The sequence below is a fragment of the Tamandua tetradactyla genome, chromosome 1 (genome assembly GCF_023851605.1).
Source record: "Tamandua tetradactyla isolate mTamTet1 chromosome 1, mTamTet1.pri, whole genome shotgun sequence".
In the NCBI taxonomy this organism is placed as follows: Eukaryota; Metazoa; Chordata; class Mammalia; order Pilosa; family Myrmecophagidae; genus Tamandua; species Tamandua tetradactyla.
In genome coordinates this window covers 123,481,359-123,503,908 of record NC_135327.1, presented here as the reverse complement: position 1 = coordinate 123,503,908, position 22,550 = coordinate 123,481,359, and the positions used below count along the sequence as shown (strand labels likewise).

At 34.7% G+C, this 22,550-nt stretch overlaps 1 protein-coding gene across 3 annotated transcripts in view; it reads right to left on the bottom strand.

Moving 5' to 3' along the window:
- Positions 1–22,550, bottom strand: part of CDK6 (cyclin dependent kinase 6) — a 239,945-nt gene that overhangs the window by 158,068 nt on the left and 59,327 nt on the right. For all 3 annotated transcript variants that reach the window (XM_077123888.1, XM_077123897.1, XM_077123906.1), the window contains one exon: positions 15,720–15,855. In XM_077123888.1, coding sequence (XP_076980003.1) covers positions 15,720–15,855 — 136 coding nt within the window. The remainder of the gene's footprint in view (positions 1–15,719; positions 15,856–22,550) is intronic.

The following is a 22,550-nucleotide window of genomic DNA, read 5'->3' as shown; positions in this document are numbered from 1 at the left end:
GCTGATTTCGGTACAGAGGAACAAATAAAGGCACATAAATTAGTTTTTAAAAAGTCATAGCAGAAAAGTCACCTAATCATGATCTTGTGTAAGACTCAAAAGCCAAGTTTAAGGAGAAAAGATGAAAAGTTGTAATAGGAAAATTACATTGGTAAGAGTTTTTACAACAAATTTGGGAAGCCTTGAGGGCATTTCAAAAAGGCACAACAAAGAGGTACCTCAATTTTGTGGCTAGGCTTGGCATGTAGTGAAATTTTCATGCTCTGAAGTTAGTGGATACTCTCATAAAAACAAGAATCTATTTAATTCACTTTTTCTTCCATCCAGTTCTAAAGCGTGCTTCTAGTTTTAAAGGGTACTAGTTGATGTGAAGGGACTTAAGCGAACATAGCCACTTTCTGAGAAAATAAGCAATGCTCACAGCAACCAGGGAATTCAACAAATGAACAATGTGTAAGATTTGGTATAACTGAGGCAGGCCTCTAATTTTTGGAGGGAAGTAAGGGGAGAACAGAATGCAATAACCGACTAACCAGATTGACTGGGAGAAAGAAGAAGTATGCTCTGACTTCTGAGGGGACATTTCCAAGATTACATTAGAATGGTGACCTCAGGATGATCATTCTTCAGCCACACAAAGTTAGTTACAGGTACAAGAAATCTATCTTTTGGCATCATCAACAATGAAATTAACAAAATTCTCTAACTCATTCTGGCAAGATGCACAATATGAGAGTGGGGATAAAGCAGAGTATACATGTTCACCTCCACTGGCTATCAGCTCTGGAAATAACTTAGCAGATGGGCTGTATTTTTGTAAATATAACTTTTAAGAGATCCACTGAATTCAGGAAAGATTTAAATTTTCTAAATCAGAACTGGAATGCAGGTCTGGAAAAGACACACACGAAGAAGTCAAGGAAGTGAAAGATATATTTAAAGCATCAAAAAGTAAAATGAGAAAATCATACAAAGGAAAAGCTATTCTCTTAAACATATTTTCAAAATATACAAAATAATACAACCTGAGCCTTCTTACTATTCACTGCTGACATATTCTTAAAGAATCTCTGCTTTCTGATAACACAGCAATTTTAATGAAAATTCAAAACTCCAATCCAGAGGGTGCTGTGAATATACTGCTTAAAAGATAGGTCCTTTTAGCTTAAGACTAATACAACTTCAGACATTTCCTCTTTATAACAACTAAATGATGTGAATTTAAACCTCTCAAATGTGGCCTTACAAATATTACTGAAGACAAGCATATGTAAAATCCTGAGTGCCTCCTGGCTTGAAGCATGATGCCCATGGCTTCCACAGCTTTGGAGCCTACCACTAATGGTTCCATCAAGAGGTCTGCTATGGGGAAGGTATGCTGTCCTGGTCTCTGGGAGGGTCAGGTTGGAAGACTTGGTACAACTCTGTACATGGTATGGTGCTTCTTGAATCACTACTCATTATTTATATGCATGTATGAATTTAGCTGCAGTTCCATTTCTAAACTCCCAAGTTTTTCCATAATATAAATCTAGCCTTTAAAAATGTTGAAAAGAGGAAATGAATTCTACATATGGATTATGATTACACAGATACTTTTTCAGAAATGCATATTTTTAGGCTAATTAGGGGATACCTGTAAATATTAAAATAGCCTCTAAGCTCAAATGTCACACTATAGTAGCAAAAAAACTGCATAGCTTAACAAAGGCCATCCAACTGCACACATGTTCTAATGGTGAATTAGGGAACTATGAATTGTATTTTAAAAGGCAATCCAGCAAGCAGCTGGACGTAACACATTTCCAGGCTTCACAGCCCTTCTTGAGGCTTTGTTAGGCCTCTTATCAGAACAAGAATAGAGATGCTCTGTTATGGCTTTTCTGTGGCAAGTAAAAGACAAGGCGATGATTTTCCAGTCCATTTCCCTGGCAACATGCTTGCTCATCAATCATCAGAGGACAGGACTTTATTTTTGCTGAAGGAAAGCTTGGTGGTTTCTATCTCAGTGAAATGGGAATGTCTTAACCAATGCTTTACGTTATCATCAAGGGCTTGGGGCCTCCACCTTAATATTACCTGTTTTGATGGCACAGGTGCTCACAGGGCTAAGTTGGAAGATGGCAATTTTAGCTACTGGATAGATTATTTTCATCCTCATATGTTCAAAGGATCTCAATAAAAAGGGACAACAGGTTTTAAAGGAAGGCAAAAAAAAAATGCTTACAAATAATAAACGTACATTCAAGTTCCCTTTGTTTGACATCACTTTTAAAGTGCTTTTCTCCCCTTTAATTTTGGAGAAATGTAGACTACTTTTGAGTGGAAAGTGGACTTACATACTAACATGTTGTTGTAAGAGCAAGTGCATGTTTGAAAGAGTACTGCTAACGTTTCAAGTCTCAAATATTTTACTTAGGAAAAATGGACAGGCATTTACATTTCTTCATTAAACCAACTCTGAATTCATAATATCTATTTGCTAGCACTCTCCCTGTACAGCCATCTACAGTTTGGGGGTAAAAAAACACAAACTTTCCTTTCTGGGCAGGCACAGAATAACACATACATCATAAAAAGCCTTTCTGAAATATGTAATGTCACTGCTATGAGTTTGTTACAATAAGAAGACTGAAAGTTGATTGCAAGTAAAAAAAAAAAAACATTGAAAACCTAGAGGTTATTGAAAAAACTTGCTCAAGTGCTTACTGTAAAAAGAGCTTGTAACTTTATTCTATCTGCACACAGTATTTTAAGTTTAATACTTACCAGCATTTACTTCTATTTACAATCAAGTGAAATTCTGTGATAGCCCAACTATATTATTTAATGAAAAATGTTAATAAGATTAAAGGAGTTTATTAGTAAGACTCATTAGAAATTTTATAGCATCATTTTTTCCTAGTCTTTCAACATTTGCCATTTTTATCAACATCATCAATAATAAAAATGTACGGAGCATTTTTAGTGTATATTCATTATTTCACAGAATCTGTCCTATTGTGTTGTTAACAGAAAAAGAAGTGATGCCACCCTGTTTATTCTTATACTGGGCTATAATAATGGAAATGAATACGTCAGATGTAAGAAACTTCAATTTCCTGTAATAGATGGCCTTCTCCAGTAAAATGTATATTAAAATTTTCTTTCACAGTTGATACAAGTACTAGGTTAAAAACACGAAACTGCCATTTTTGAAGGTCAAAAATAGTAGACTATCAGCAATTTGATGTGGTTCAATGTAATAGTAGTACAAGCTCATTTTAGATGACAAATATAAACAAATCATAATATTTCCAATACAGATATACACCATTAATATTTTAGTATATTTTCTTCTATAGTTTTTAAACACATGTATTTGAAACATATTCTAAAATTGGGATATTATATATCTCTCCTATCATGCTACATTCTGAACTTAATGTATATTTTCTGGTTATTTGTGAGGCTGAACATTTCCTCCATATATCTCTACCAGGTATCCTGTTTACATGTATTTCTTTGTGACTTTTTCTATTCATGTTCTTTATCCATATTTAAATTGGGTAGTTTTCTCTTTTTATTCATTTATAAATGTTTTTGATATGCTAAGGATATTAAACCTTTACAGTTTTTTTGCAAATATTTTAACACATACCTTTTAGTTTTATTTATATTTATGTTTTAAATTTTTAGAGTCTAATCTATGGCTCTTTTCCTCTGTGATATCATCTACTATTTTTATGTTCATAAAATTCTTCTCTACTTTCACATCTGATAAATATTTATAAATTAATTTATTAAAAATAAAGAGCTCCTCTCATACACATACACATTTGAAACTATAAAGTATTTACATTTTATATAAAACCATAAATGAGGGCACTTGCTTGGTATCCAATGCTGAAAGTGTATCTTTAGCCTCCTAACCAGCACTAAATATTACTAAATCAGGCCTGTTTCTAGCAAAATTTACAAGCAAACTCAGCTGTCTCTTTTCTAAGGAAAATTTCCTGCTGTACAAAGGGTTACCTCTGAACAGTATCTCCATTATTTCACCCATGACTCCATTCCTAATTTTCTGTTTTCTGGCAGCTGCTCTCTAACTTACAAATAATGCGTGTCTTTGTTTAGAGTTCCTTAAAAAAAACTGTATATTCTAAACGTGGAAGAAAGCTCAATTTATTTTACTTTGAAATCTGAGAAATCAATAACATGAACCATATGTTAATTATAGAACTTGGTGATAAATAAAGTAAGAAGTCCTGTGAAATTGTGGTGGTGAAAGTGATGGTGGAGTTGAAACAGAAAAGCAGAGAACTCCTTTCTCTTGGTGTGTGATGCTTTCATAAATCTCCCCCACTTGGGAGGATACCAAAATGCAACTCTTTTCTTAATTCATTCTAATGTAATTTATATTTTACTTTCTTCTAAGTTCCTAAGTGGTAGTGGTGGTGGTGTTTTTTAATCAAGATCTTATGGCAATGACGAGATGCACGTTGAGGGCTATTAGTATAGTGGCAAAGTTTAGAACAGGTGATGTCAAAGATAAAACCTATATTTATGTACTTGCATGTAATTTATTTGGATCAATATAGCTTTGAACTAAAGATATAACTATACCCATCTTTAATGTTTGGTTGAAACATTAAAGGGCTTCCAGTTTACACGATAAATTGCCATTATTAGAATAATAATCATAATGCTAAATAAGAGCAATGTAATTTTTCAGATATTTATATTCAGCATACTTGCAGTCTTCACAAAAAGCTATTTTATTTATTTCAGGGTTCATAAATCTCTCCTTTTTTCCCCTGGGAAACCACTCAATCAATTCTCCTTTTTTACCCCCAACTTATTTCTTCCCTCTTCTAGTACCCCTTCTCCTGTCTGGAAAATATAGTCCTAGAGGCAGAGGGCAGAGGGAAGCAGGGCCATTTCAGTATCAAAAAATATTTCAGGTCTTCAGTTGTATGTGATAGTAAATGTCTCAGTTCCAGATCTGAACATTATCATATGATTTATTAGTGACATTTAAATGTTGACAAGGAGCATTTCAAGTATTCACCCTCTACTAACCATATCCATAGAACATCTTAAACTGAGGATAATTGTTTTTAGATCAATCAATTTTGGAATGCTCCATGTAGACAACCTTTTATGTTGCAGTTCCTGAGCTAAATTCATACTGGAACATCCTATGCTCTGCGTTTCCCAATTCCCTACAATGTTCTATTTTAGCTTTTCATTCTAAAAATGGTGTGACTATACTAGAGTAAAATGATAAATATTTCTTTGGTTTTGTCCAAGAAAGGAAAAACTAACAAGTATGGTCAGGGAGAGCAGAGAACAATGATAAACAGAAAAATCAATAAAACTACTAGCCTATATTTGTAAAAGGATTCTTGGAAGAAAGTTAGACTCTGAGCATGATAGCTTCTAATAGGCGAGCTTGAAGAGAGTTTCACAATACTATGTTTGGCCACCTTGGTATCAGCACAACAAACTTATAACTAGGAACCACTTAAGTTTCAAATGGTTTTGGCTCCTCACCTGTAAAACACAGTGAGGAATTCTGACCAATTACATTTGCAAGTCTGATAACTGCTTATTAATGTAAGACCACAGATAACTGTGATAGCACATATATATGTGAAACAAAAAAGCACTTTTCAAGGGTCAAATCATGATGTGTCATGAAGACTTTTTTTAAAGGCTAGATTTCTAGTTGGCTTAAGATTTCCTATTTAGGGACTCTTCAATTTCTAAGTGTCTTCTCTTTAATTCATATCTCCTATCTATAACATTTTCCAATAGAACATCTTAAGGAATAAAACTTCTGTGTTTTTCAACAAGTATCATACATACAAACAGATGACTTCACTTAAAATGTCAGACCTGATTTCAGCTAGCCTTAGGTAAGAGCCTTCCAAGTGTCTGGGGTTACCTATATACAGTCCAAGCAAATAGTCCAGAGGTCTGAGTCATCCCAGAATGTAACAGAGCCATTTTTCATTTCTGGGTTGTGTTATATGTAAACTGTAGGGGGATTAGTTCTTAAACTTCAGAGTCTATAAGAATCATCAGTGGATACTTATTAAAAACTTCATTTAGGGCAGAACTGTGTGTTTTAAATAAGCACCCCACACACAGGCGTTGCAGGTGATTCATGATCACACTTGGAGAAATATAGCCATGGTGTTTACCTAAACCTATATCAATCAACCCTTTATTAGATGGTAACTAAGTTTTGCAAAAATTTTTGAGTTTAGTCTATATTTCAGGCATCCAAATCAAGAAGAACACTGTATGGTAGTGTCCAGGGTTTTCAGAGATTACAGTTATGCTTCAGCATTTCTAATTTTAAAGGAATTCTCTTTTTCTTCTAAAACTTCAGGTGCCAAAGTATCCAGATGCCGAGCACCAAGCCCCTGATTTAGAGATATGACTCAAATTCAGGTCAACCTTTCCTCATTTAATTTTCCATTAAAATTAAATGAAAATGTCAATCTTTCTGGAGAATTTTACTCCTTGAGAGTGATGAGGCAGAGGTAGAGGAAGAACAGAATGAAAGTAATCATAACAATATTTCATATTTTGGAGGCATGTGATTCATACCTTCCTCCACGGGGTTTTTAAGGCTTCATTACACAATATTGTGTGAAAGCACTTATTCATTCAACAAAATTTACTAGAACCAATAATCACTTTCTTAACTGCAATGGAATGTTCACCGGATTGATTAATCCCTTCCAACTTGTTTAGGCATACAAAATGCGATACTTTCTTAAATAATTGATGGATACTTCCTCTATTTGCCTTTCACTAATTTACAGCTCAGTAATGTTAATATTGCAAATTGTTAGCAATTGCTCGAATAGAATGGTGCTTTCTTAACTTCCAAACTCCACGTATCTGAAATTTCTGGTAAGAAATCTAAAGGATGGTTTAAATGAGATTAAAAAAAAAAATTTAACCCTTTGAAACTACTACTTCTCATGTTGGGGATGGGGGAGAATTTTATATACAATGGCAGAAAAATGGAAACTTTAAAAAAAATTGTAAAATGTGTAACTATTCAAATATCTTTTAGATATGCATTCCTGAGGAGTGAGACTGTGGTCTAAGATTCACAGCATAAATCCATCTCTTTATTGGACTTGGTTTCCCCATACTTAGTATAGAACATATTTAACAGAGTCCAACACTGAAAGAGAACAAATTCCGGAATTTAGTTAAGTTGGTACCATATTAAAGGAGAAAAGTGCTTTATAGTTCTGTGAGATCAGTTTTTGGTTTTAAATTACATCTAAACCAAAGCAACCAAGCAAATTCTTCGTTACACTAAAGAAACCCCACAGTGTCCCTTCCTACCTGGCCTTTTTGCCACAAAGAAATGAATGTGAAAAGCCAAGACATCCCTTAACTTACTTCTATATTGTAAGGAAAAAAATCTAGACTGGAAAAAGTACAATTTTCTTATGTGTATATTTCAAAAGTTTAATAAGTTTTAAAAGTTTAACAGCAGGTTAGTAAGTTAAGCACCTAGTAGCATTACCAACACATGCTTACTGAGAGCCCCTCTACATTCCAGGCAGAAGGCTGGCACTGGGGACACAGCAGTAAACTAAAATCCTGACTTCAAGGCATGTCGACCTTCTAGTCGGGAGAGGCGAACATCAAACATTTAAAAAAATATGAGTGGAATAATTTTAAGTAAATAATATGAAGACGACAAAGTAATATGGCATAACATAAACTATATAAACTATAAATAGAAGTAGAGTAGATCATTTGGGCAGGCAGTAGGGGGAACTCAAGATCATGCACTACTTTTGGTTTTATTCTACAGATCACAGGAAACCACTGGAAGTAAGTTTTAGTAGGGAAGGGACATAATTTTATTTATGCTTTAATAAGGTCCCTCTATTGCTATACGGAGGAGATAGTCTCAAAGGGGCAAGAGTGGAAGCAGCTTGTTGAGTTAAGAAGCTGGTTTCATGGGTTGAACTAAAGTTTTAGCAATGGAGATACTGAGAAGTTGCTGGATTGGTGGTAAAACTCACTTGTTGATGGATTCAATGAAGAGTGTGAAGGAAAGGTTTGGAGCCTCAACACAACTGGGCAGATGGAGAAGGCCTGAGAAGGGGAAAGAATTCTCAGGTAATGTTCTGGCAATGGGGAGATATCAAATGCTTGGCTAAAGATATCTAACTATATACATCTGAGCATGGGGAAAGACCAGAATGGAGAAAAACATATTTGAAAATTCTGGGCTGAATGATATCATTACGTCAGAGAATTCAGACAGGGAAGAGAAGTAGGCTGAGGACAAAGCCTTAAGTGTTCAACATTTAGAGGAGGAAGAACCAGAAAAGGAGACTGTAACTAGGGAGCTTAGGCACAAGCTAAATATGGGTGAGGAATATCCCTCTTTTATGCAGAGCATTCTCTATCTGTCATCATGGTGATACAGACTGGATATATACTACCTGTAACTTTTTAATGGGCTCTATAAACAGATTCCTTGTCTATGATGAGAAGCATTTTCCAAAGAGATTCCAATTTACTGCCAGTAGCTTAATCAAGGTGTCATTTGCTCTATCTTATTAGTGACTCAGTATTTATTCTAGTTTACAGTATCTTTAGATACTGTCTTACAGTATCTTCAGAAAGACACTAGCTTTTTTTTTTTAACCTATATTTCGAATATTGGGGGGAAACACTAAAGAAAATTTTTACAGTTTTTTGTTACATACTTTTAAATAATCAGATATTTGCATATTTCTGTCATTCCCTCATGATATTTTCATCTAAGAGAGACTGGGAAATTTCAAAAAGAATTGTTTCTGGAAGAGACCTCAGTTTCTAGATTATCTAAGAATATTCTCCCTGAAGAAGTTCATTAAATTACTAAAAGTTTGCATTTGGAATTAAAGACAATATGGAATGAAGGCACAATATGCATGTTTCTCATGGGGGTGAGGGGCAGCAAATGGAAATTACTAGCAAGTGAATGAAAGATGGTAACTGCATCAACAATTTCATTTCTCTCAAAGTTTCAGATCTGGGCTTAAGAGTTTAGGAGGAGGGCAGGCCACGGTGGCTCAGTAGGTAAGAATGCTTGCCTACCATGCCCAAGGACCTGGGTTCGATTCCCAGTGCCTGCCCACGTTAAAAAAAAAAAAAAAAAGAGTTTAGGAGGAGAAGGAATCATCATGGTTGTTACTGCCCACTCACTCAACATTTCTCCCTAAATTTGGAGTATTCTTAAGTGTCGACTCACTACCCTTCCAACCATCTTTCCTATTTGAGGCAACAGCTAATTATTGGCAATACTTTGGTTTAACCCTCTAAATCTAAAGGGGAAACTGTTTGCTCACCTTTTGCTTAACAGCATGTCTGAAATTACTTAAAAAAAAAAAAAAACAACTATGCATGTGCAGGCAGAGTTTATAGGGAGAAAAATCTTTCTTTTGAGTCAAAAGACTACACCTGAAGCTGACTTTTCCATAGGGAAAAATAAAACTACTATACATGGTGACATTCTTGATGAAAGCTCTGATGTCTGTTTTTAAAAAAATAGAGATGACTCTAAACACAATAATTAATATACTATGAATGATATACTCTCCATAAGGCATAAGGGTTTAGGATGTACATAACTCAATTAGGTAAAACATTATAATAACCTACCCACAAAATGTTACCTCAAGGTTGAGGGACAGTGGAACTAAAATGAAAGAATCAGGATGGAAAGTGCCCAAAGCCAGGGACTGAAGGGAAATTTGGGGAAGAGCTATTCAGAGCTGAGGGATGCTAGGAGTGGAGAGCGGGGATGGTGGTGGGGCAGCGGCAAAGAATGGAGAGGGTATGGGAAGACAGAGTCTTGAGTACCAAGGAGGAAATAAACTGACAGAGGAGCCAGGTTGGTGAGCTACAAGCCCTAAGAAATTCAACTGTGCTATTTTAAGTCAGTTGCTTTAAGTTGAGGCTTATCTTTATAGTAAAGCCATCACTGGCATGACTGACATACGAGGCATCCATTAGGTTTAATGTTATTACATTTCACTTTGTTTAGTAAAATAAATTTTATTAAACAGTCTTCTCATGTATCTTTCTTTTAAAAATATTTCATGCTACTAAGAAACGTAGTTTGCATTAAACACCAGGAGAGATACATTTTCTTAAAGGTTTATTCAATTAGTCCAGCTATGAAGATATTACATTGAAAATTGTCTTTCTTTCAGTTTTTTCAATAATTTTTATAGAGTATTTGGTCTCTGAATTTCTTGCCTTGTTTTGGGGATCACCTTATTATGCAACATCTGCTCTGAATTTCAAATGTGATAAACAGAGTATGAGTGTCTGTGGCAGATGGCTAATGACCAGCAGTGACAGGGCATTGAAGCCTGCCTTGTTTTCTGAGAAGCGATATTTTCATGTTAATTTGCTCTGTGTCCTGCAAAGATGAGACAAATCACCTGCTCATAATTCAGGCAAAGTGGAGACCACCAGGAGCCGAAAGGGCCAGGGCTTGATTCCTTTAGGGGTAAAAGGAGTATCTGGGAGACTTTCCTCATCAGCAGTATAGGGGACCAGTCACTCGCTTTACATTATGTTACATTATTTACAAATATGAATCAGCTCTGGGCATCCCACCCTGACATCAGCACCACTGTTTACCACACAAGCAGATATTATTCATGAAAACAGATATTTCCCAGAGACAGAAAACAGGTGCTATTAAGAGTGGGTGTCAGTCTCTGAAGTCTGGGTTTTGTAAAATAAACCAAATAGCATGTTTTATCTCTTACAGAAAAGATTTCTATCAACAGAAATCTCTAAGAAACATTCAATTACAGATAAAATGAAATCTAATTAAGAGAGAAAATGATCCACACGAAATATAAACACTGAACTTTTCTGGCTTTCTCAAGCTCTACAGAATTCACTGATATGAGATATATAAATAAAATACAATCTTATATTTTATATAATTCCAAGATTGAGACATCAAAAGAGGTCATATGGTATTGAGCTTTTAAGAGAACACTGTCTTATTTTAGAGAGGCTACATCTTTGTGAAATTATATTGACTATTTCATCAAATGTGTGACATGCACAGAATGTCCGAGGAATTTGTAAGGTTCTCAAAGAGTATGTAAGATATTTGAAAAGCTAGGTCATATACAAGGAAAGAGTATTTACTATACAGGAAGCCTAAGTGCCAAAGGAATGGTATGGCAAAAGAAATCATTGTGCTTTGAAATCTTACACAGTACTTTACAAAAGAGTCTTTCCTCACACACACATATATATATATGTATATATACTGCCAATTGTTCTCTTTCTGGGTAGCAATTATAAATGGCTAAGGATCAAGTGGATTTTTTTCATGGTTCTTTCTGGCCCCTTCTCATATACCACCATAGGGTGGTATATAAAAGCATGAAAGGAAAAAACAAAAATTTGGAAGCCTTTTTTTTTTTTTCTCATAAAGCCCCCATAAGTGCAAAGTTTCTGTAAGACAATCATTAAGCTGTCAACTGTTGACTCATAAGCCTAAGCATGGAAGTCCAAGAAGACAATATTAAATGTCAAATGACCAAACAAAAATTAAAGATGACACTAAATTATTCCACAATTACATAGATACAAAAATAATACCTTGAATCAGAAGGAAGAAAGCAAGATATGGCAATAACAAGCTTATGAGGGAAAATGTGACTATTTGTTGTCTTCACAGAGTGGAAGTCAACAGGATCCTTTATGCAAATATCATCTATGAATGTCTAAAAAACCTTAAGGTATAAAGAAAATAGATTAAGAATGTGATGAAAACCTTAAGATGAAGTATGAATAAGATGTATTTTTTTAGAATAACATATATTTTGAAAATGTTAGAATTACCTATGATTTTATTCTCATGAACCTCTCAATGACAATTTTCAGTTCAGTCCTATATCTTCTGCTTACTTTATCAAAGTTTGACATGAGCATTATACAATAATTACAGGGTTTCCTCAGTAACTTCAACCAACTATCAACCTTCAAAAATTTATTTATGGCTTCAGGGTCATTTTCTGCCTTTATAAGTTTGTTTTCTTTTTTTTTTTAAACAAATGGTGATTAAGTGCATTTGAAAAAATTTTATGTTATATATATAAGCTGAGAAAATAAGCCCATCATGGGCTCTTTTACAACTATGGTATTGAACAGTAAGATTAAATCCCTACAATACCTAATCAGAGACCATGAGCATCCCAGTTTTATCTAAGCACTTCCCACCTAATGTTACTTATATCCTGGACGTGCACTAGAATATCCTGAATTTCAGTGAACTGTTAACAGGAAAAGAGAGATACAGAAAACAACTATTAACCAGTTGGATGAGGAAAATTCCCTTAGCCTAGATGACTTTAAATGAGGATTTTTTTTTTGTCTTTCTGTTTTCCATCTATTTTATGTTAAAATATTTTATATATTTATAATTGTTTTGACACATGGCATGTTCTCCACATGCAATGTCAATACCAATGTCTACAATACTAACATCTATGATTTGGATCTTCTAAAAAATTTTAGAAAATATTTTGGGACTATAGCGTAAATCTTCATCTATAGATTTTGTTTATTCATAGATAAGTGATTTTTTTTTCTTGAAAACACCCTCTGATCATTTAAATAGCCATGGAGAATGTGTACCAAATGTTTTCTAATGTTTTTGAGAGCACGTTCATGCCTAATTCAGCTTTATATCCCCCAAAGTGCCTAGCACTGAAGTCTGCCTGCAGAGTAAATATTTAATAAATATTTGTACCAGTGTATTCCGAAAAATCTTATTACAACAAAACATTCCATATAAAGAACCCATTTGTGTGTTCCCAATATAACAACAGTATTCTCTCAATCTAGATGTTAAGACTTCCCACAAATGAACATATACAACAACAGCAAAATGGTTCTGGTGTCTGGATGTTTGCTTGAAAAGTTCAATTAACCAAAATTTAAATAGCCCAAACCTCCCACTAATTTGCCTTGCATTCTGCATTCCAAGTTTTAAAAATAAGTCTATCATAGAAACAAAAGATATGGGGATTTATTAAAAATAAATTATCAATCACATATCCAGCCTAAAACTACACACTTTGTGGTTTTATGTTTTAAATGATCACTCATGTTTTTAATAATGACAAAGTATCACAGACACTAAAATTATTTAAAATATATACCTTATCGTATTTGATAAAGAAGATCAGTAAATCAGTATAGTTCATAAAATTAAAAAAAGAAATAAGGATGAAAACAAAAAAGGGTCTTCTGGTTAACCTTCAGTTAGCAAAAAACGTTCAACTAACCATTAACATGCAAATAACTGTGCCTGAAATATTTCAGTTGACCATGCTTTTATTTTACTATGAAAACATCAATATACCATTAACCATAAACCTTAAATAACCAGAACCCCTTGCCCTATCTCCACTCCTATCAGCCAATTTGGTCCCTATAAGATACATTATTGTAGTTCCTAATGGCTGAATAAATTTAACTGCCTCTGGGACAATCTCCTCTTCAATACGGAATGAAGTAGCAATTTCCTTTCCCTGGAGACACTCAGAAAAATTTAACTTTTAACAAGTTAGCTTGTTAAAAACACACACCTATACAAGCTCACACACCCATCAACTCTGGCCCTGTCAGTCATTCTCTCACTCACCTCCTCTCCTTTTTTATTTCACTTTTTTGGCCTCCTTTCTACCTATTTCTTTTTCTATCCTCTTTGCCTTTCCACTGCCACCCATGGGTACTGTCTTTCCACTTCATTTCTACTTCTACTTGACCACTCTGGCTTATCAACCATATTCACTACACAGATACACCTGCAAATGATTCCACTTAGGCAGCCTCTAATATTCTAGGAGAATTTAATGTTGAACTCAAAATTTCTATATAGGTGGGTATGTATAGTGTAACTGCCCTCTATTTAAAAAATAGAGTATGTATAGTATATAGGATATGTATAGTATAACTGCCCTCTATTTAAAAAATTATGAACTCTTCAAAGATGAAAGTTTTGAAATTAGAAATATAGATTTAAAAAATCAATGATTATTTTAACAGCCTATGGTTAGAGACCATCACTTTGAAATGATTTTGAAATTATCATCTGAATAATAATTACCAAGAAAGCTTGGTAACCTGTCTTATTTAGCAAGTATCTATGTGTATAAATCATTGTGCAAGGCATTGTCAGGATACAAGGATAAATGAACAGATGAGATATATACATAAATAATCATAAATGAAAGTAGCAAACACGATAAAGAGGTATCTGGAACAGGTGTTATAAGATAAATGTTGACCAAATATTATCTGGGATGAACCCTGAAAAGTTTATAGATAGTTACTGGGGGTGGTGGGAGCAAAATAAATGGCATGAGAAGCAGGCACACAGGTGGGAAATCATGGGCCACACTAAGAGAATAGTGATTAGTCTGATTTGACCACAAAACAGAGCATATGAAAAGGGCGTGTGCCCTGCCTTTCTTGTGCCCTGACTTTCATGTTGAAGACAGAGTTTTGGACCAACACATGAAGGAAAGAACTGAAGCCAGAGGACTATAACAGAGTATCAGAGAAACGTTGGGTACAGGGATAGAAGGGGAGAGGGTCAAGAACAGGTTTTAACTGGGAAGACCTACACATAGACGGCCTTAAAATCCCTTAAAATGCTCATGAAGAAATGGGAATACTGCTGAGCACCATATTTCGATAGAAAAACCAGATGGAAGAAAATATGACCTATATTACTCTAAAATCAAGGGAGTAAATTATTTAATATATTGATTTCTCAATGTATCAGTATCTAGCAAACATCATCTTGCTATCACTAACAGCCATTTTTGTTCTGTTCAGAAAATAAATTACTTTCAGCTATAATTTCTACTAAAATGTTGAATTCTATAACATATTTCTAAACAATGAATGATGAGCTAGGGAGTCTGGTTAAGTAAGTCACTTAATTCACATGAACAAAGAAGTCTTCATGAAGATGTTTCAAGATGTACACAGACCTAAAATATTTACTGGAAAGTTCAGTTAAGCAGAATGCAGGTAAGACCAACAAAATCTTATAAGTAGCTTTTTTCCATTATACCTAAAGGAAGAATTCCTAGCCAATACACTGCATATAACCTGCTGACCTCTAAGGACAGAAAGCATGCCTTAGTCATCTTTGAATTCCAAGAATTTGACATAGTACCTGGCACTCAGACCCCCATGAATGTTTTATGAATGAGAAAAAATGGAGGAAGAAAGGCCTCATAATTAGTATTTCTGATTTAGTCAAAAACAAGATGGGTACGTCCTGGACTCTGTATGCAATTATTATATACAATGTACTCAGAAATGACATTTCAAATTATATCCCTCAGAGACCTGGAACCATCAGAAAAAAGACTGAACTGTGCTTACTACACTATAGTTTCTAAGACAAGGTAATGCACAAATAGATAATTTTCAAATGCATTAGAAGAGGTCTGTTCACTTACCACTAAAACTGATGAACTAAATATATCCCATTCTTTGAATATTCCACTTAATTTGTTATTTTTACTTATACAGAGAGTTCTAAAAGCTCTAATTCTGGCAATTTTCTTGAGGAAAGAAGGCCACTGCTGAATACATCACAATAGTATGACTGCTTGAACAGGGAGAGAGAGGATTTTTAGTACCTTTATGGTTTCATTGGGCACTCCAGGCTCTGGAACCTTATCCAAGTAAGTAGTCAAGTCTTGATCAACATGTTCAAACACTAACGTTAATTTGGTTTCTCTGTCTGTTCGTGACACTGTGCACACATCAAACAACCTAGAAGAAAAAGGAAAGAGATATTAAGTAGGTGACAATAAACAAAGAATTATCTGTATCTTTTATACATAACCCACAATTTTATCACATCAGAGGGGGAGGGTGAAAGGCAGGTCTTGACCCTCTTTGTGATCACATGTGAAGATACTTTAATATCAACATGGAAGTTCAGGAGAGGAACACCTGAAGCACTTGGTTACGCGGCAATGACATCCATAGCAGCGGAAAGGAAGCAATATGATTGGAGCATGAGAATGCTGGCTTAGAAAATTTCCTTAGTTAAGACCTCAGGCAGAACTTGATGGAGATAACTTTAAAAACTGTAGCCTAGGCAAAATAGGCTTCTTTTTAGCTTACAGATGGGAATTATTAGAGAGCCAGGGTGAACATTTTTTTGAGTTGTTAGACTCTGCAACGAAGATTTTCTTGCAACTTAAGGTATTATAAACATGCCTGTGAGAATAAGTTTGATGGAATATGGAGAATTCAAACTTGGTTTATTTCTAAGAGAGCTTTCCCATTCTGGTGAAGCACATCATTTCCTGGAAAGGGCATAACTTCTTGATTAGTTTCAAAATTCCAAATGCAATGTTAATCAAAACTGTAGAATTTTAACATTCTTTTTTTGGGGAAACAAACAAACAAATCCTGTACTGATAATCAAACTGCTCTTAAATGATAAAGACAGATTAATGAGCATTATAATTAAGTTTGGATGGGAAAGCTCAATTTCTTCCATAAAATCTTGCAACCAATTCAAAATTCAAGTTTGAAAATCAAAGCCTTCAGTAATAAAAAAAAGAATTTTCAACTCAAAGGACAAACTTTGCTTTGGTTTCAACTACAGCACACTGTCTGGCATATGAAAATACTCATCAAATCTTTGCAGAATTAAACTACTCACAAACAAGCCTTTTAAAGGAAATTTCTTGTTAAGAATTTAATGTAAATATTACAAAAAGGCTAATAAAATGCTATTCATATTATTTTCTTTCATTTTTTAATTGAATAAACACCCTCTTTAAAGAAACTGACTATAAATGTGCAAACAACCTAATTACCAAAACTCAAGGTGGACTCTCAATTACCCACTTTGTATATTACCTGAGTTAAATGGTTAACACATAGCTGTTTCCACATGCTACCCAACGACATACATGTCTGGACTATTTGGACCCCAGAACACTTGTTACTTCTCTGGGAATTCAAAGTTTAAAATATGCTAAGAACACTATAATTAAGCTAAATCTATATAAACAATATATATTTCACAATACATAGATGAGACTTGGGAAGGTTTTCAAAACAAGTGTTTCAATTTGGTAATTCCAGGTAATTTTAAGCCATCTTTTCATGAAACCCACATACTTTGAAAATTTCAATTTTTCTCTTCCTTTTTCAGGAGAAAAAGGGATTCTGCAATCACCAAGCTTCTTTATATCTATTGCTTCTATTTTTGCAATGAAGTAAAACAGCAAAACCAAAAATGGTATGCAGTAAAATCAAGTACAGAAATGGGAACTAGGTCACACAGTGTACTATTACAATTGTGCTTCTTAAATATTACTTTAAAATGCTTTCCATTATAATGAATACATTTCCTTAATGGAAAAATACAATGTTCATCATTGCCTAGGGTCAACAATGATTTCAATAACTGTAGTTCCTTACTAATAGTTTGTAATATATAAGACATTTTAGTAATTTCCAAAAGAAAAAAAAAAACTGACAGGGACATAACTGCAGAATGAGGGATCATAAAACACAGTTGAATGAAAGGGTCACCTGCTCCCCAAACCGTTGTCTTAGAAATTACCTAACAGCCTGCTCATGTTGCTTCATCTCACTGAAACTGCCTTCAAGTATGCTTTTTATGACACAATTTAAGAAAAACATCTAACCCACCCAAGTTACTTTCCTCAAAGTTATACCACCCTTTTCAAAATATTAAGATTCACTGAGGCCATCTGAAGAAGCTGTACCCCACACTTGAACCTCCAAAGGATGCTCTAGATTTGTAAAGGTGAGTTCACTGAAGCTACTGCCAGCTGCCCCCTACATGATAAACTACGGAGAAATGACACACATTTTAACTGGCAATGTTTGAAAAGCGGAATTTTTAAGACAGTGCCTAGAGCAGAACATTCTTGTGTGCGTTTAAGTGCATATCATTACCTATTCTTGTAGGCTATAAAAAGAATAGTATTTGGTGGAATTGTCCCATCTTGGTTCAAGGAGATAATTCTTTTATATTTCTTAAGGCGCCACTATCAATTATGGTGGGAAATGGAGTGTAATACATTCATAAAGATTCACAAGTGAATTAAGGGGAGTAAAGGTTCTAAAATGACCTGTAAGATACCATCCATTTTGGCCCTAATGATGGCCATCAGCATTCTACAGATCCAGCATTCCATAGAAAACATTTGGAAAACACTGCTTTACACTAAGGTATGAAATTTTGTCTGACTTAATTGTTTAGTAAATATTTTCACAGTAAAAATTAAATTATATTAGTCATAAAGGGTAGGAAATGTATTTTGAATTAACAGATGTAAGTATATTAACCTTAGGAATTAGAATATAATATTTGTGATCGTTTTTTACTAAAATGGCTCCCTCTGGAATAACCGACTCCATATGAAATAATGGTCACTTTGGTGGATCAATAAGGAGAAGACAGATGCTTTAAAGTATCAAATAAATCTCATGTAAAGCAAGCAAGCTAAACAAAAACTGAAATTCCTGGTATTTGGCTGAAGGTTAACAATCTGTAATATACTTGTATAAATCAATGAGAAATGTGGCCAGGCTGCCTATATATAACCCCTACACTCGCAAAACAAAAGTGCCAGACATGTGTGAACATGTGAACATAAGCACTGGAAAATGATTTCAATCATATGAGTCCTTGTGTTGGCCAACACTAAAATGTTCTAAAACTCTATTTAATTTTTGGGCCAGATATTCAGCAAACTGGCAAAAATACCATTTCAAAGACCGCACAACTATAGTTCCATAAGAAAAAAGTTAATTGCACTGTGTTGAATATGAATAAAATATTTGAGATGACTTTTAGAGGAAAAGAAAATTATCACTTAATATTTATCTTGTATTGTTTTGCTAAATGCGGTCTAAGCAAGTGTCTGTTCAAAAAACAAGGGAAAAGTAACTCTCAGCATTTACTAAGGCTCTGAATTCAGTTGAACTGCACAAAACACAATCCAAAAGAGGCAGATATATCGTTATCATTTTACAATTAAGTGATCCAAGGCCCTAACTATCCCATAAAGCAAGTTCTCTTGCTGTCTCTATTGTCTTGACCCCCCAGCTGCAGGGCAGAGAACAAGCACGGCTGTCCAGCTCAGCACTCTGCTTTCCAGCTGTCCTAGTGATATAATTATCTTATAATAAAATATCTCTGTGAATTAACTCTGCATCCTACCCATTGTAATTCTTAATGACTGCTTCCTGTTCATGTTCTCTATTTAACTTGCTATTCTGGATCTATTGCATAGGCAAGTTGCCTTCATCTAATGGATGGATTACATCCAATAGGTTTGGGATTTCCAAAGACTACAATTTACAAAGGTCTCCCAAACAACAGGCCTTATAAACACAAGACTTGCTTTTCTATTGTGGTTATAATAAAAGGGAAATCTGCATTATTTGCTGTGATTAAACTTTGACCTGCCACAGGAAGTTCTATGAGGATTTTTTTCCCGTCACTTTTTTTTCCTACTCTTGAATGTTTGGACATCAAATAGTTCAAGAGCCAAGAAATGTTTGGCACAGTTGCCTTTAGGAGCTAAACAAAATTTTATTTGAACTAGAGCCAGTTTGGGGAATCAAGAAGAATGTTTTTAATCTTTAATCTCTTCCTCTACACTCTATGAAGCACATTCTGTGGCTATAGCTTGTACGCACCACATTTATATTTAAACATCCCACTAGCTCTATACTACTTGATACTGGCCAGGGAGTTCTCTTTTTGCTCATTAAATAGGACAGTGTACATGCCTATTCTCAATCCAGAGTTATTTACCATCAACACGGTAATGAACATACTGCTAGAAGGTAATCACCATTTCAGCTGTTTCAGTTCATCCATAAACATTTACGGAGTGCCTACCATGTGCAGGTGCCATATTCATTTTAGAGATCCCAACAGATATTAAGACAGGTATTCTCTTTAAAAGCTTTACCATCTAATTGGAGGAGAGAAGACTGACATGTAAAAATATATTAAGTTTATGTGTTTTTATAGAAAACTGTTATGTATCAGAGTAAACTCATTCTACATTCTACTACAGTAGACATCAGTGGTCTCTGCCTTTCCAATATCGGTTACCTTTTCTGGAAACTATATTTTCATGGAGGAACCACTCATGTCCCACAGCCAGGAAAGACGTTTCGGGAGTAGAGAGCAGGGGTGGTATCTGATGTAGGTTGGGTAAAGAAGGTCACGATGACTGGTTCATGGTTGGAGGCAACGAAAAGAACCCTTCCCAGAAATCTTGCTAGAACTTTTGGAAGAGTAGAACACTCTTTATACCAGCATTACCAACAGGCAAAGTATAAACCTGAAGCTGCTGATGGTTGTCTTTGCTACCACCTCAGTGAGCCTACCATGGAACACAGCCAACAGAGAAGAGAGCCAGGGCAGAGAGATGGCAGGCAAGGGATTCTGGAGGACACTGTTCAAGCACCTAGGCTCACTTGTGCGATCTACTCCTGGATTTATTAGTTATCTAAGTAGTTAAGTTACTTATTTGTTTATCCAGTATGAGTTGGTAACAAATATGTCATCCTGACTAATATACCTACAAATATTTTGGAATGATTAAATGAGTTTGAAACATTAATATCTGACCTCGAATACATTTTACGTATCAGACAAAATGAACTTAGCTCAACTGCATAAGTAGTAGTGGTGTCCTCACAAAGGATGGCAATAGTTCTCTGACTTGCTGGGAGATGGATATTTAATTAAATGGTTACTTCATTATCATGTCTGCTGGGTAAAAGTAAATGATAGCTGCTGAACAGACTAATTCAGCAGCCCCAAGGAGCCATACAGCTTCCTCCCAGAATTCCTATTAGACAACAGAAAAATTTTATGGAGAAAAAGCAAAGAAAGGAAGGAGGAGAAAGATAGACAAGCTCATCACAAACAGGAATATGCAAACTAGAACACGAAAGGACTCAATGGGTAAGAGAAAGGAGGGGTGAAAAGCACTTTATAATATGACAATAATGTTCAATTCATTTAATGGTTGAATTTGAATCCAATGGTCCTCTACTTGTTCTCTTGCAACCCTTATTAAATATTCCTCTACTAGCTATTGCTGAAAAGTGGAAATGCACCTCAAATCAATAATTCTAAAACAGGGAAAACTTCTTCAGGCTCATATTATGCTTAAGGTTGCCATAATCTGACAAGTGAACAAAACAAACATCTTTTATTTACTAAATAATTTTATTCCAGTAGCTTTAAAGAGAGCATGCATATAACAGCTTCATAGTCATTTTCTTCCAGATCATTCACAGAGTTGCTAGTAATCTAGTTCCAGTGACTAGTTACATACACCTGGCTTTGTAGCTCTATGAGTTACTATCTGCTGCATGCATTAAGCAAAAAACCTTATGGATTAAATGGGAGTCCCCCAAACTGGTCAAGTTTACAAGCTGTGACTTGTACTACAGCAAATAGTGAAAACAGAGCAAACAATAAAACCTGTATATATGGAAACACACTTTCACATGATCAGCACAAAATTGGCACAGAATTAGCTAGGGTCCAAATAAGCTATAAGACGTTGTTGTGGGAATACAGGGTGCCTATATACCTCCCTCCTCATTTTCAAGATGAATTCCAGAAATGGACAACAAATAACAGAACTCAAATTTATTTCACAGTACTATAGCTAATACTAGAGGTCCTCTTACATTATTCAACATGATTCTTGAAGCTGCAAATGCATTTTATCTTAATGAAGACTAAGATAAAAATGATATAGCAATGTCACTTTACATATTATGGGAAAAACAGAAACATTACTGAAGTGCTGAAAAAATAAGGAAAAGCATAAAAAGTATTTCTTTTCTTGTAGGGAAGAGAATGATAACAGGAGCAAAATATTCAATAAATGAACTGCCACCAAAGAATCATTATGTTCTCAAAAATCAAAGAAAGAAAATAAAGGTAGCTAAATGGGTTCTTATTTTTGCTGAGAGTTCAGTTCAACAATAGTTTTGGAAGCTGAAAAAGAACATACAAAGAAGAAACCTACCAGTTGAGAAAATTAAGGACTATATGATCTAGATTGGAATAAATACCAATTCACTAACCCCAGGTACAGCTAAGGATACTACCCCCCCCCCCCCTTTTGTTTTACCATTTGAGGTCTCTACCTAGACATGACTAACGTAATTTTGCTTTTACCTCACAAAACGGTTAACTTCAACGAGCCACATCACACACAGATATGTTGCTCAAAAAAGGAGTAAGACAAGACAATACAGGGAATAGATTAAGAGACCCCCAAACCTGTGGCATTTGTAACAAGGACAGGAATGGGGGACCCTGAGTTTCATTCCCTACTGGCAGGTCAAAGATCATACACTAGCAAACTAAATATACACATAAACTGAAGCACTTCTTGGTAATTTTGCTTATTCTTTGTTTTTAATCC